Consider the following 15,175-nt stretch of genomic DNA (forward strand, 5'->3'; position numbering starts at 1 on the left):
TCACTAGCTGACTTCTGCATGATCCATTTCTTGTCAATGTGCTCAATGGCTGGCACTTTTCATGATGGCTTCGACTTTTTTCTTCATATTTCAACTTCAATATTTCAGATTCTGAATCAGTAATGTCTATGTGTTGTTATATGTGTATCTATGTACTCTAAATCAATAATCAGTAAATAATGGTGGAAATGTTAGGTTTTTTATCTTTAACAGTTCTGTGGATATCGTTGTTCAAATAGCCACAAATTTCTCTGAGCAAACGAAAACACAAATAAATTTTTAAAATGAATAGTTAATGAAAAAAAAAACATTGAGATTGGGGAAGCTGCAGATCCTGATTACATTATTATTATTATTATTATTATTATTATTATTATTATTATACACAATAACACATACCATAAAAATTCTAATCATGAAAACTATTTATATTTTATAGACCTTAATACTATATAACAATATTTTAACGCCTTAGTGTAATATTTGTTTATCTAATCTGAGGGCACAGTTCTGATATCAAGTGTGACCAGCAGAATGTGGTGCCGCCTGTCTCCGCTGATCTCATTGGTCAAACGCTGCCTGCAAGCAGAGCGCCGTCGTCATTGGTCAGACGATGTTCCGACTCTGCTGTCATTGGTCAATCCGCCGGTGACACGGAGTGGGAGGTTCCCGGAAAAATCTCTAACCGGAAGGGAAGGCCAGAGCCCAAGAAGAAGAAGAAGGAGAAGAAGAAGAAGAAGAGCCGCCGATGAGCGCAGCGAAAGAAGAAAAAGTAATGTAAGTCAAACAAGTTCAAATAATCAAATACGAGGCTTGGGAGGAACGTTGAAGGAACGTTGGAGGTTTTGTCGTCAAGCTGTTTCACCGTAGTTTCACCTCCTCTGGCTAATTTCGCTCAGCGAAGTCCGAGCCGAAATGTCCATCAGACTGGGAAGCTTCGAGCACTGTGGGACCACATAGTCAGAAAATGTCCAAAAAGCCGCTGGCCGTTTCTCAATATGCGTACATGTCCGTACTTGCGTCCCTGTGTATTGAGAAACGACAGTGAGCTCGGGTGTTTCACAGAATCTGCCGGCGTCGTTTCATTCCGGTAAAAGACACGATAATAAGTCCGAGTGTCGGAGTTTGTCAAATGTCCAACAGCTGACGACGGAGCGGCCGACTGAGGGAAAGTTGTCTAATGACGTTTCGACACTTGGCTGTAGCTGCTAACGTTGCTAACGCTACCACAAGTCAAGTTTCCCTTTTCGGCGGCGCGGCGTTAGTATTTTTAATGTCATTGTACGATAGCAAGCTAGTGCTAATGCTAGGTACACCGCCAGGTTTCTAGTTAACGTTGTGTAGCCGGTGTTCATTTTGTTAGCCAACTGCTAGGTACAACTTACAAGTCAGTGTTATGTCGGCTAAGTTAATGATAGCAGCTCCTTTACATAAATAGCTATCATACATTTTTAGCTAACATGCACAGATAAAATGTTGTTAGCTAAGAAGGTGATAGGATGTTTTTATAGAGCAGCAAACTTCTCCACTGTGTTATGAGTTAGCTAAGTTAGCCTACCATTCTGCTAAAGCAAGACCCAGTCAGGTAGAACTTTGTACCAGCCTAAATCAAATCAAGTTTATTTATACAGCACGTTTAAAACAACGTGAGTTGGCCAAAGTGCTGTAAAGTAGAGCTGTAAAGTAAAAAAAACAAGACAGGACGTGGAAAATGAAGGCGTAAAACAATATAAAAATAGTATAATAGATTACAACAAAGGTTAACAGGATGGAGACGTATGAGATCAATTTGCTAATTATAATAAAATGTAAAAATAACCACAAAGAGAAACCAACAGGCATTGAAAACATGCATGTCTTAGAAATGGGATATTGGTTGAAGCTTAATTGGATCTGATTCAGAATTGGGTGATATAGTAGAAAGGTTTATGATGGTAAAATGTTTATTTTCAGCCAGTATTAATAAGTATAGGCAGTTTTTAATGGATTTTTAAAATGAATTTGATTGTAGCCACTTTAGTCTATTTACCAAGGTGCACAGGAAATATTTTTTATGAAGGACAATGAAAAACACATTCTGTAAATAATGATGAAATATATAAAAATAGAAAGCATTAGTAAGGAAAGCATGGAGGTGCACACAGGGTGACCAGGGTGAAGCTTCTGCACCTTGCTGAGGTTTGAGTGGCGGACCAGCAGCAGCAGCAGCTGTCACTGGACGTTGACCCTGATGTCAGGTTTAGGTGGAGGTGGTAGGATACAGGCTTGTTGGCGTATTTTAGACACCCTTCTTGCAAAGGCAACTGCTGGTCCTCACTGGCTGCAGCCTCCACCAGAGGATCTTGCAGCCGTGGATGGAGATGACAAGAGGCCCAGGTAGCTGCAAACAAGCCCACCTAAGCAGCTCACCTGCATGAAAGTCTCAGGAGTTCAAGGCAAAGGGGGCTTCATTGTCAAGATTTGTTCATGCAAACAAACTCTACTTTAATGGTGGTTTACATCTAGTTTAAGTGAAGCTGTCAAACAATTTCCCTTTTGCTGTTGATGAAGTGTTTATCGCGTTATCTCATTATTGTTTTATTGCCTAGGTCTAATCTCTACTGTCTTAACATTTGAGGACATGTACTAAAGTTAATTGGTTAGAACATTGCAATCCTCTGTTTATTCTGTCGGTTAAGTATTTAATAATGGAGCTGCAATTGGTATGAGTGTGTATCATAGTGTGAGAGTAACTTTTTAAGAAAGAAAAAAGTCAAAACTCTCTTATAGCAGCTCCTTAAATGTGAATATTTTATCGTTTTCTTTCTTCTTCCTGTAACAACAAACTGAAAACATTTAAAGACATCATTATGAGCTTTGTGAAACACTGATTGACATTTTCCACTTTTTTTTTTTTTTTTTTTTACAATTTGTAGACCAAACAATTATAAATAAAAGGAGAAAATGATCGACATGTTAATCTGTGATGAAGATTGCATTCCTATTTATCTATTAATTTCATATTTGAGTTTCCATTTGCGTCACAGATGCTTAAGAGGTTTGTTTTCAGTAGACACACTTTGCAGGAAGACTACTTTGTCATATTCTAATGGCTGTAACATTTTTGCCGCACATTAATCCACATGTTTGCCCGGCAGCTGTAAACCAGGAACTCACCTGTGATAGTGATCATGTTTCACAGTTGTACTCGGAGGCCAGTAAATGCCAACATACTTTTAGCTGTGCCATCACCTCGTAAAAGTGTCAGTACTGCTGACAGGATTTGTGTTGTAATTTTTGCACGTTTGCAGAGGGTATTGTGTGCCTGCACGTGTGTGTCCTCACAATTTAACGGCAAATATGTTCACAGATGTTCATTGCTTTCGTTTATGGCTTAACAAGGGTGGCAGAGCTTGGACCTTTGAGACAGCTCTTTTTGTGTTTATGGTGTTTGGACTTTGTCCCTCTGAAGTGGCCACCCATCTTGACAAACCTGCCCCAAAGAAAGTAGAGCTGTGAATTCATCCCCAACCAGCACACATAATATTTGTGTTTTGGGTCTGCCTTTTCTTTCTCAGGCTATAGTTCAGCATTGTCTAAAGCTGTGGGTTGCAACAACTCAACTTACAGTGAGGCGTAGTGGTGTATTTTAATGTCCTCAAATGTATTATGGTTTGAGTATTAGAGCTGTGGTGTGGTGTAATTGATCAGTTGTCAACTTTTTAATGAATCTGCAACAATTAAGATCATGTGTGTGATTTTTTCTTAAGCAAAAAAGACAAAATTCTCAGATTCCAGCATCTTAAACATGAATAATTTTGTGTTTTTGTTCCTCCTCTGTGACAGTAAACTGAATATGTTTGGGTTGTGGAAAAAAATCAGACATTTCACAACATCGTGCTGTTCTTTAGGAAGCTCTGATTGGTATTTTTCATTTTTTAGACCAAGCCACTACTCGATTTATCCACAATCTCTCTGACAGTTTTATTGACAGCCATACTGAGGATATGTCTTTAAGCTGTTTGGTGTTGATCTGCAATCGTCTACAACCTCAATTTTTTTATAGGTGCAGAAAGAAGCAAATATTTCAGCTCATTATTTTATAATTCAAGTCTGTCATTTATACAGCACATTTAAAGCAAACTGAATTAAGCTAGCAAGTGTCAGTATTGAACTTAATACCCTGCAAGGTCATTTATAATGTGAAGTTACTGGATTAGAAACCTACAAACAAATATATAAAATAAAAGTTTACCTGACTAAAATAACTGTTACAGCTAAGACTCTACAATATTATGAGGATTTACCCAAATAATTAAAATATTAACACCAGGATGCTACAATATTTATTATGACGATTAACCTGATTAATGTAGAATTTAAGTTATGACCCAATAAAATATACACAAAACCCAACAAATCCAAGGATTCCCTGAAGTCCCTGGTTTTTTTTTAGTGTATTCTGTTATTTTATTTTATTTTACCAAAAACGTCTTGAAAACATAAAATGGACGAAAGTTATTTCAGTATGTATTTAGCAGCTTGGTACATTGTGAGGCCATTGTTTACTGTATGCAGACAGGTTTACATTTTCATTGCGACTCGATGCACACGTTTGATCAAATGTTTTCACCTAAACTTTTTAATATAAAGAGGAATACATTGTAGGGAGAATCTTCCTTTTTTCTTTCAAATTCTACATTCAGACAAATCTGCACAAGGCGCATTTATGTTGTGATGTGAACATACTTTGTACGTTTCTATTTTAGGTGAATGTTAGAGTCAATGGTTAGTCGACCGGGTGACTTTTGGGGATCTGGCTAACCATGATCATCGGTTTGGTCACTGAGCGTTTCACTGTCAAGAAAAGGAAGCTCCTGTGATTTATTATTGGCCTGCTCATCTCTGCGAGTGATGAGTGTCCTGTTTGCTTTTCCTGTTATGTCACCACTTTCCCATCTAAACTGTCGCCGTCTGTAAAAGCCGCTCTGAATTAGAAAGTTCAACTGTCGAAGCAGCAGCAGCAGCCTCGGATCGAGAGCTCGCAGGATTTTTCTGCTTTTGTGTCTTTGTTGTTGTCTTTGCTGGCAGTTGTAGGCTTTGAATGCTTGGTTGCTGCTACCAGACATGAGTGTTAGCATTTATATTAATTCATAACAGACAAAGGGCGAGTGGTGATGCAGCCCCTCGTATCAGATACCACCGGTTCTTCCAGGACCCCACCCTGCACATGAGCTCAGCTGCACAAGTTCCTGCTTGCTTTGCTTGTGCCGTGACACCAGCTTGTTGGACGACTTTTTCAATCGAACGAGAAGGCTGAGTTCAGATTACTGTTACATTTGCTGCTAACTGTACTGCTAATTGTTTGTTTTTCATTGCTTAGTAGCGCATGCTGGCGATTATTTTCTTGGTAAAATGTAAGAAAATGACCAAGTTGTTTGGTTTGTAACATGTCAGCAAATGTCTATTAGGGTTTCCCAAATCCCAAGATGAAGCCATGTGCAGCTTCGTTAAAAACAACATTTATACTTTTAATTCCTGAAGAGGATACAGAACGTTTGTGCCACAGCAGTTACGGACTGACCTTTCTCTGTAGTGGAATATTTAAAAATTCATCTTTATTTAGAAAGTAGGAGTCTTCAAACCACTCAGCAAACTGTAAACAGGAACTGAGAACCGATGGTTAGTTGGATGTTGAGTGTTTGACTAGTTTTTATCTGTTAGTGAGAAGTGTTACAGACTTTGTGAGGTTTTTAGTCTGCAATGTGACGTTCGGTGTAATTTCACTGTGTTTGCGGTTGATTGTCGGGGATGTTCGTAGCAACAGAGTTACTGGTTCACTGAACAGACAGTTAGACTCGTCTCAGAGAAAAATGCAGAGAAAATGGGCAAAATTCAACAAAAATATGTACTAAAAATGCTTAACGTTGTCCAAATAAATATTGCGTGTGTTTGAGAGCCTTTTAAAATATTTATTTCTATTCTGAAATGACCAGCTGGTATTTTAAACACCTCTGAAATGTGTCACACTTGGTGCATATGAACATTATACATTATCTTATAAAAACATGACAACAAAAGATGTCATACTTGTTAGTAGCCGCAACCGTGTTACTGTAATACCTACTCAAATGACATTTAGAATAAAAATACCTTGCGGGTTAACGTCCACATGGCTGTGCAGAATGTTTTTTGTTAAAGCTGGTATATGCAAGTTTATGCTATGTACTTTAATTTGATTTTTCTAACTCAAAATGCTAGCAGACTGTCAGCTGTTCCACTTTCCGCCTTGCTGAGGATGGACTGTGTTATGTCCTAAATACAACAACGAACCACTGTTAGCCAAAATTAGCATGAAATTAATTTTTAATACATTTTTAATGACTTATTTTCACTCAAGACCAGGAGAAAAAGGGATTTAACACTCTTAATTCCACTAACAAGTTTGAAAGTTAAATGTTGTCCTTCAAAAAAAAAGTCAAGAATGACATCATTTATCAGAGATACAAGCTTAAAACACAAGGACTTGTCTGCTTTTCAGGTTTCTTATGGTTCTTGATTAACTTGTCTGCGATTTGTCGTTCAGTTGAAATTTTTTACCAACATCATGATATTTCTCAAAGTCACTTTATCTCATTTTTTAAAAAAAAGTCACCAAATAAATAACATTAATCACATTCTGTAAAAATCTAAACAAATAAAAATTCTGTGAGCCTTGGTACAAATGTGAAACCATCAGTTACTCAACTGGGACCAACAGTTACCTGATTAACATTTAGGGACTTTTCGGCTGAACTGCAGGCAGTGTTTGCGTAGAGCAGAGAGGAGATGGAAACATTTCAGAGTCTGTTTCCATAGAGGTGCAGGGCTTTATACTGCAGTGAAAAACGAGCCTACAGAAGCGAAAAATGCCCTGAAAGAGCTTTGAGGCTTGACTGGATTTCCTGGTGCTGACTAGCGAAGGTAGCACCAACATTTAATTGTTTGACTAATAGCACGCATTAGAAGTATTCTTGTATTGTGATTTATAGTTTTAGCTGCTTCGGAGCATCTATAGGAGTATTTCATCAGTGGCACGTTGTCATATCTGAGTGCGCTGCAGTCCTCTGGATGTCACGCTGGCAGCAGAGCGTACAGGAGGCCATGATGAATATTTCACAGCCTCTCGCCGCCGCCTCCTTCGTCCTCCTCCTCCTCCTCTTCCTCTGACCCTTGTCCCACCGTCTCTCTCTCTCTGACCCAGTTTCCCGTCGAGGTTTTCATCATGGATGCCATCAAAGCATCCCTCACAGGCTGCTTCAGATGTGTGAAGGTCTGATTGCCAATCGGCTGCTTCCACCTCGTACATCCTCTGCAGTGGCATCGATGCCACTAAACAGTTACTACATTATGAATCAGTGTGTGTGTGTGTGTGTGTATAGAATATGATACTACAAGTGTTTTCTTTTCCTATTAATAGATTCTGCAGCATCTGTTGGTTGCGAAAAAGCATCTTCAGCTCAGGACACATAATCTGTTTTGTCTATAGGCCACCTGAAACCCTCCCTCAGTGGGCTCCTCTTGCACAAGGCTGCAACTAATGATTACGTTCATTGTGGATTCACCTATTGATTATGTTCTGCAATATTCAGCTAGTCTGTAAAATAGCAGAAAACACTACAGCTAATATCACAGTCAAGAACCCACATCTAACGGCTAACATGAAACATTTCTGGCACAGAAACTCTCCACAGAAGTACTGGAACGTATTTACAGCAAAGTAATACGAATATTTTATGATGTAATGGAGAAAAATGTGTGTAGAAACATATTAATGTCTTGTTTTGTGAACAACCCAAAAATATTTAATTTACTCTCATAAAGAAGGAAAAAAAACAGAAAATATCCAGAGACTTTTGACTTTTTTTAATCATTAACAATCACTCAAGGGGAATAATTGATTATTAAAACAGTTAGCTAATCGATTAATGGTTGCAGCTTAAGATTTTTTTTTGCTCATCAGTAGTGAGGCGGTCTTCTGTTGTCAAGGGAAACAAAGTAATAATTGCATACTAGCATTTTAAATTGCACCGTTTGGAACAGAATATGTGTTATTTTAATGATTGCAAAATGTGAACTCAGTTTAAAATGACAAGTTTTGTGGCTGCTGTCACTTTGAACTGACCGTCGTCTTAAACACTTAAAACATTTAACATATAGTCGAATATTTTTGGATAAAATTTTATATTAAAAAACAGTGCTGTGTAACAAAACCTTTCCCTTCCGTGTTTTGTTGTTATACTTCTACGTTACCTACCCGTCTTATTCAGAGCTTCCAGCTTCCACATGTGCATTGTTTACACATAAAATTGTATCCAGGCTACAGTCTGAACTTTATTTCAAGGGAATTTTGGCAAAACTTTGATTGTTCTCGTAAGCAGCAGGTGACAGATCAGCTCAGCTTCTTGCAGTCCATTAAGAGACAGGTTGACTGCTTGCCCAGGTAATCAGAGTGCCTTTATTCCTTCTCTGAATCTGCTGAGCTGCTCATTTAGACCTTTGGAAGAGTGTTTGTCTGCTGGTTCAACAGTCAGCTGTGACCTTGAGTGAGCTCATGGATACAGGCAGACTAACAATGCTTAAAACCTCCATCGAGAGTAAAGGACATGAAGTTGGACAACACTTCTTTAATTATAACACGTGTAGTGCCACTTGTGTTGGAGAGGAAGGGAGAATGATAAAGGAACTGATATGTTTTATGACCTCATTGCCCTCTGTGATTGCTAAATGTACCCTCTGAACTCCAAACCCCTTTAAAAAATTTGCCAAAGTTAGACTGTATTAGAGCCAGGAGCTGGAAAAAAAACCAATGAAATAATGATCTGATTTTGGTTCTTGAGCTGCTTCTCTGTGCCATTCTGTTGGGAAAACTGACCATACCTAAGCTTAATAAGTCACTTTATTCTACATGTGTCATTTTAAGAAAATGCTAAAAATAATCTGTGCGCTATAACCAGACTTGTGCAGCCATTAGTGATTTATCTGTGACAAAAAAAGAGACTTTTTTTTGTTGAACTGCAGGCAGTGTTTACACAGAGGAGACAAGTATGGAAACAAATAAACATGTAAATAGTAAAATATCTGCAGTATGTAGAGCCACCATTTCTTTCCAATATTGGTAACACCTGTGTCATTAAGGGTTTTTGCAATTTTTGTAAATAATCAAAAGAAATTCAACTTAAATGTTCACTTTTTTTAGGCATTTTAAGTGTGTTGCACTGCACAGAAGACATGTCTGATTTCTCTCTCGTTTATGGTTGTGCTGTTTCTGTAGAGGTGCATGACTTTATGTTGTAGTAAAAAAAAAAAAGAGCCCATAGTGAATAACAGGACCAGAGAAGAAAGTGTTGGGGTTCAGCTGGTTAATGCTTCATGTAGGTGTGCACTGCAGAAATGGTAAATATGATGAGTGTTCATAGCCTGTCAGTCAAACATACGAGTTCTGAGCTTTCACGAGCAAAGCTATGATCCGTGGTCACATGCTAAAGATTTAGCAGCTCAGCAACGAGCTGAGAAACAGCCGAGTACGACCGAAGTATCTTCAGTTTTCCTCATTCTTGACGTCCGTGGAACAGACAAGCCTCCTCGTTCTCGGTTTGTTTCTGTGACGGCGCCGAATCCGTCGCAGGTTTTTATTGTGCTCAGCAGTAAAATGTCTTCTGCAATCTTCAGTTCCTGCTTTGAGCTGAGTTGTGTTTCCTGTCCTTTGACCAAGCAGAAGCTGGCTGACCTCATGTGTATCACCCAACTGAAAAAAAAACCGATTAGGCAAGGTTTCACTAACGCACAGCAGAACTAACTGCTGCTGGTGTCTTGGTATGCTGCGGCATGTTTGTGCCAAACTAGACATGACATTTCAAAAGTTTTGACTTTCCAATTCAGCCTCTACGTTTGAGCCTCTCCTTGAATGCCTGATTCAAAACAATTTTATTGATATCATCCATGTCTTCTCAACCAGTAAGCAGTTTTTCTTGGTGTTTTTTTGCACATTTTTACTCACTGTGGGCTCATTTTTCACTACAATACAAAGTCCTGCACCTCTATGGAAACAGAGCAGCTATGGCTAGAAGGAGAGAGAACTCAGAAATACCTGCTGTGCAGTTTAACGGCATTTAAACTCCATAAATCCTAAAAACTGAAAAAAAAGAGTAAATTTTCTTTATATATTTCTTATACAATTTTTTAAAAACCTTGGAATCAACATGTACAGTGTGTTTCCAAGTGCCCACAGGCATTACCAATAAAACTAGAAAAGTGAACTGTTACTACTTAATACAGATGTTTTACTACTTACATGTTCAATCTGTCTCCATACGTGTCTCCTCTTGGCTCTGTGTAAACACTGTCTGCAGTTCAGCCAAAAACAATGTGAATTTTGGTCACATGGTCACAGCTGAGTCACTAATTGCTTCATGATTGCAACAAACAATTTTTTTTTTTTTTTTTACAGAATGTGGCAAATCCATTTTTTTCTTGGGTGATTTCTTTCAAGTGACACATACAAGCTTACATTCAGACATTCCTACAGAATTTCACATCACAGATAAGAGGTTTAAGGACATTTTGCAGCTGTGATAACGAACTTTAATATCGGCTCGCTTTTAAAGATATTATGCTTTTCAAATACATCTATTAAATTCCCTTGCAGTAGATTTATTATCAGTACTGATGTAGAAATGTCACTATTTTAAACTTGGAGTTGGTTTATTTTCCTGATGGAATTGCACACCACATACGATTACTTGGGGCCGCAAGGTGGCTCGGTGGTTAGCATCGTTGCCCCGCAGCAAGAGAGGCACCCGGGATCTTTCTGCGTGGAGTTTGCATGTTCTCCCCGTGCAGCGTGGGTTCTCTCAGGGTTCCCCAGCTTCCTCCCACACAGTCCAAAAACATGTTGAGGTTAATTGGTGATTCTAAATTGTCCGTAGGTGTGAATGTGAGTGTGCTTGGTTGTCTGTCTTTAAGTGTAGCCCTGTGATAGACTGGTGACCTGTCCAGGGTGTCCCCTGCCTTCACCCTGAGTCAGCTGGGATAGACTCCAGCCCCCCATGACCCCATTAAGCGGTGTATATAGTATATAAAACGACACAGTTTATGATTTTCTTCTCTTACCCAAAAAGTAGGACAATAAAAGAAAACATCTGTATCATCAAAATGATAAATTATCTACGTTATGGATGCAGCATATGAGCATTTATAAAATAAAATTCACAGAAAAAGTGACAGATGTTAGAAATGTATATGCTGTAGATTCAACAATGTGGATGTATGTGTCAGGACTGTTCATTTTAATGGAGACAGACTGAAAAGACACTTGTCAAACCCTATTTATAACAATTTTTGTATATAATGATGCAGATTTTTGATCAGCAATGACGTCACATAAGTGTTTGCCTGATTCACCACAGGTTTAGCCGTATAATGTCTTAGAATCTAAATTATATTCCTATTTGCTGCTATTAAATTGGAAAAGGCCACAGAATTTGGATTAAGTACAAACGTCAGGTTAGAGGAACTGCACTTTTAACGTGTGATGTCGTGGTTCATTTTTAACTGTAAGATTCTGATGTGGTTTCGATGGCGGAAACCAACCACAAAGATCTCTGTCTGTCTGGTCGTGGCTTCAATCGGTGGTGGGACATCTGTGACGAGATGAGTCACAGGAGCAACTGTTGAGCTTTTGTTTGGACGAAGCTTTAAGCTGATTTCTATACAGAGATGTTTGTTTTCATTGACTCCGTACATGTGTTTATTTTAAACCTACGAATTCTATGCAGTAGATTATTTTATATGTGTATTTATTTTATGTGTTCAAGCTGGAGTAAAGCAAAAACAAGTTTCAGCTGTTCTGGAGCTGAACTGTGACTTTTCTGACAGATATTTCCAATTTAATTTAAGCTTTAATTCAATATTCCATGTGTAATATATTCACAACGTGATGGAGTGTAATCACAGAGGATGCCATCAAAATGTAAACTGCCCTGTATTCTAATGCAAAGGGAAACATTTACAGATATAACTGGCATTCTGCAATCAAGTTAAATAAAGTAATAATAAATAAATAAACCTGGTGTCAGACGCTTTGAATAACGTATACCGTAGACTGCAGTCTTGGTGATTTGCTGATTGCATAGTTTCAAATTGTTCATCCATTTACACGCCGGTAACGTCAAAGTACAACCTTGTGAACAGATAGAGGACAGAGTTTCAAAATAAGACACTGAGTGATTTTCTGTTGCATCTATTTATACTAAACAAAGTTAAATAATCCCTTTTATCCCAGTTTTGAGGGAAAGATTTAAAACTGTTTGGTGGCCACTTTAACCTAAAACAAAAGCTTTAGTGCTGAGGTGATTCATCTTTTTCTTTTTCTTTTTTTTTTTTCTTTTTTTTTACAGGCAGTTGCTGTTTTTTTTACTATACATTTTTACAGTATAGAATATAAATATTTATGAAGATATTTGTGAAAATTTTGTTTGATATATGACATACTTTCAGAGAGATGTTTTTTATTGCCAACTTTCAGCATGTTTCTTTCGTACGTTGACATTTTAGGCCGTGTTGACGACAATATCGCAGGAACTATTGAAGATAAAAGCCTGAAATTTTCCCCATTATTTCTCATCATATCATTGATTTGCAGTCTGTAATGTTGAACATTTATATCAGGTAATTATGGGTGAAGTGAATTCTGAAAAGTAGTTAAAGCTGTCATGAAAAGTTCCATCATTGAACCAACATTAACAAAAAAGAATTCTTTGTTTTCTCGAGTGTAACTGACTGTATTGTGTTTTCCAGCTCCTACTGGTGAGGCCTCTTCTTCCATCCAACTCTGCCCGACCCGAACCAGCTCATCTTCCATCCCGCCGCACCAAACCCAACCTCCAAACTCGACCGTACGTCCTCTGTCCCCCCCCCTTCCGGCTCCTCCCTTCCTTCTTTCTGCCGGTTCTGAACGCTGCGACATGGCAGGGCGAGGCGGACCAGCACGGACCAACGGCACGGCGGCGAGCAACAAGATATGTCAGTTTAAGCTGGTGCTGCTGGGAGAGTCGGCAGTGGGGAAGTCCAGCCTGGTGCTGCGCTTCGTCAAAGGCCAGTTCCACGAGTACCAGGAGAGCACCATCGGAGGTGAGAGTTTTTCTCTGATTCCTAGAAGTAGTTTTGCCCACAAATGTACTGAAGTCACTGCCTTCCTGCACTGTGAAAGTTCAGTATAAATGGACATTAACTCTGAGTTCTCACACCTGAACTTTATTGGGTACAGCTGCCATAACTTCTACTTTTTTGTACAGTGTGTTGAGGCGGCCATGAAGGTGATAATTCCACTCTATGTTCATTATTGAGGTCGGGGCACATGATGGATGTACTACATCATGTTCAAGTGTTCTTAATATTTTGTAATAAATGAGCATTGCAGTATATTAGGAACACTTATCATTATAATGGCGCCACCATGACACCCCCACTACCCACTATGTCCTTCATATAAAGCGCAAAGACACAGAAAAAAAACCCCAACGACAACTGAAAATGTAGATGCTGTTGTGTTGAATTAAATGAGCGTATGTACCTGTAATAACACCGCTGTTCTGGACGCATGCTTAATTCTCTAATTATCTTGTACTCGCTTTAAAAACTTTCCAGCGTGAGTGTTGAATCAGAACAAGAACATGTCCTTGCCGGTACAGAGGAACTGCTTACTTGCAGGTCTTAATCTTTTCTGTTGTGCTGCAGTAGAAGCGGTATAACCTGTTCTCTGCAGCTGATCACGTGACTCATACACGGCAGACGTGCTGATTTTGTTTTTTTTTTTTTTAAAGTTATTTTTTGGGGGGCTTTTTTTGCCTTTTATTGTATAGGATAGTGAAGAGAGAGACAGGAAAGTGGGGAAGGACTTGCAGCAAAGGGCCATGAGCGGGATTTGAACCCATGGCTGCTGCATCGGCGACTATAGCCCCTGTACTTGGGTCGCCAGCTCATAGCGGCGGCCTGGATTACTGTTTTTTATGTTATCAAGCTGCTCAAACTTGCTTATCAAACAGCTTTAGGTTGTACTTAAGCGTGAGGCTACCTGAAACAAGAGGGATGTTGAGACAACAGTCGGGATTTCCTGGCCCTCCTGTTGATGAGTGATGCTGACCTCAAGAGATTTGTGACGTTTTAAAGCAGGAATATGTCTGTGATGCTGAATGTGAGACTCAATGGTTTCTCTACATGATGGTGTAAATCCTCAGTCCAGCTGGGTAAACATTTCCTCTGCAGCAGCTGACTGTTCAGACAGGGATCGTTGTTCTGGAATTAACTTCACTTTCCGAACCCCGAGCAGTTTTTGGACATTTTCACATCATGTTTTTTTCTCCTCACTGTGGCTCATTTTTCACTGCAATATAAAGTCCTGCACCTCTATGGAAACAGAACAACCACGAAGAAGGAGAGAGAGCTCAGACATGTCTTCTGTCAGTGTGACATCGTTATAAAGCCAGAATTCAGAAAAAAAGAAAGAACTAAAGTTGAATTTCTTTGATTATTTATTCTAAAAATTGAGGGGAAAAAAAAGAAAAAACTGGAAACACTGCCGTCTTTACCCTGATTAGCTGTGATCAAAGCTCATGCCTTGCATAGATTAAACAGAAATATTTGTCAGAATGCTGCTTACTGTGACTGTACCAAAGCTAAGGCTGCAGAATAGTGGAACAAATTTGATATTTAGTGTTTCAGAGATTTTTAACAGATGGCATAAATAACTTTAATTGGAAAGAATGTATTATTCTAGATTGACTGAGGTGATTTTGCATGAGAGTGCAGCTGCATTGCAATTTCAAAAATATTTTAAAAAGGCAGAAAAAAGCCTTTATGGACCTGGATTAAAGGGTCAATCGAACTGTTGCCTCATGTGGTGGCATCTGTTACAAGACGCTGCTGACAGAGCGATTGTCTTTGGTCAACATCATCCTTTCTGTGGCAGAAATATTTGCCTTTTTCACGTCTAGGCTGTCCCATGCTCATTTTGCTGTGCACATGTGCTGCCTACAGTCAACAAAACCTGTATCATGTTAGTGAAGTAGAAAATACATAAACTCAGTGTACAAGAATCCCTAATTCGGAGTAAATAAAAGTTTTCTTTTGTCGATTAATTGTGAAAAATGAGAGCCGT

General features: G+C 38.8%; 1 protein-coding gene across 1 annotated transcript in view; it reads left to right on the top strand.

Annotated features, from left to right (window-relative positions):
* The first annotated feature begins 720 nt into the window (after positions 1 to 720).
* The window catches only part of rab5c (RAB5C, member RAS oncogene family), a 19,605-nt gene continuing 5,150 nt past the window's right edge, over positions 721 to 15,175 (top strand). The window contains exons 1-2 of the mRNA XM_008284852.1: positions 721 to 777; positions 12,817 to 13,149. Of these exons, the coding sequence (XP_008283074.1) occupies positions 12,984 to 13,149 (166 nt within the window). The 5' untranslated portion in view covers positions 721 to 777; positions 12,817 to 12,983. The remainder of the gene's footprint in view (positions 778 to 12,816; positions 13,150 to 15,175) is intronic.

This window comes from Stegastes partitus, unplaced genomic scaffold, assembly GCF_000690725.1.
Source record: "Stegastes partitus isolate 25-593 unplaced genomic scaffold, Stegastes_partitus-1.0.2 Scaffold376, whole genome shotgun sequence".
Classification (NCBI taxonomy): domain Eukaryota; kingdom Metazoa; phylum Chordata; class Actinopteri; family Pomacentridae; genus Stegastes; species Stegastes partitus.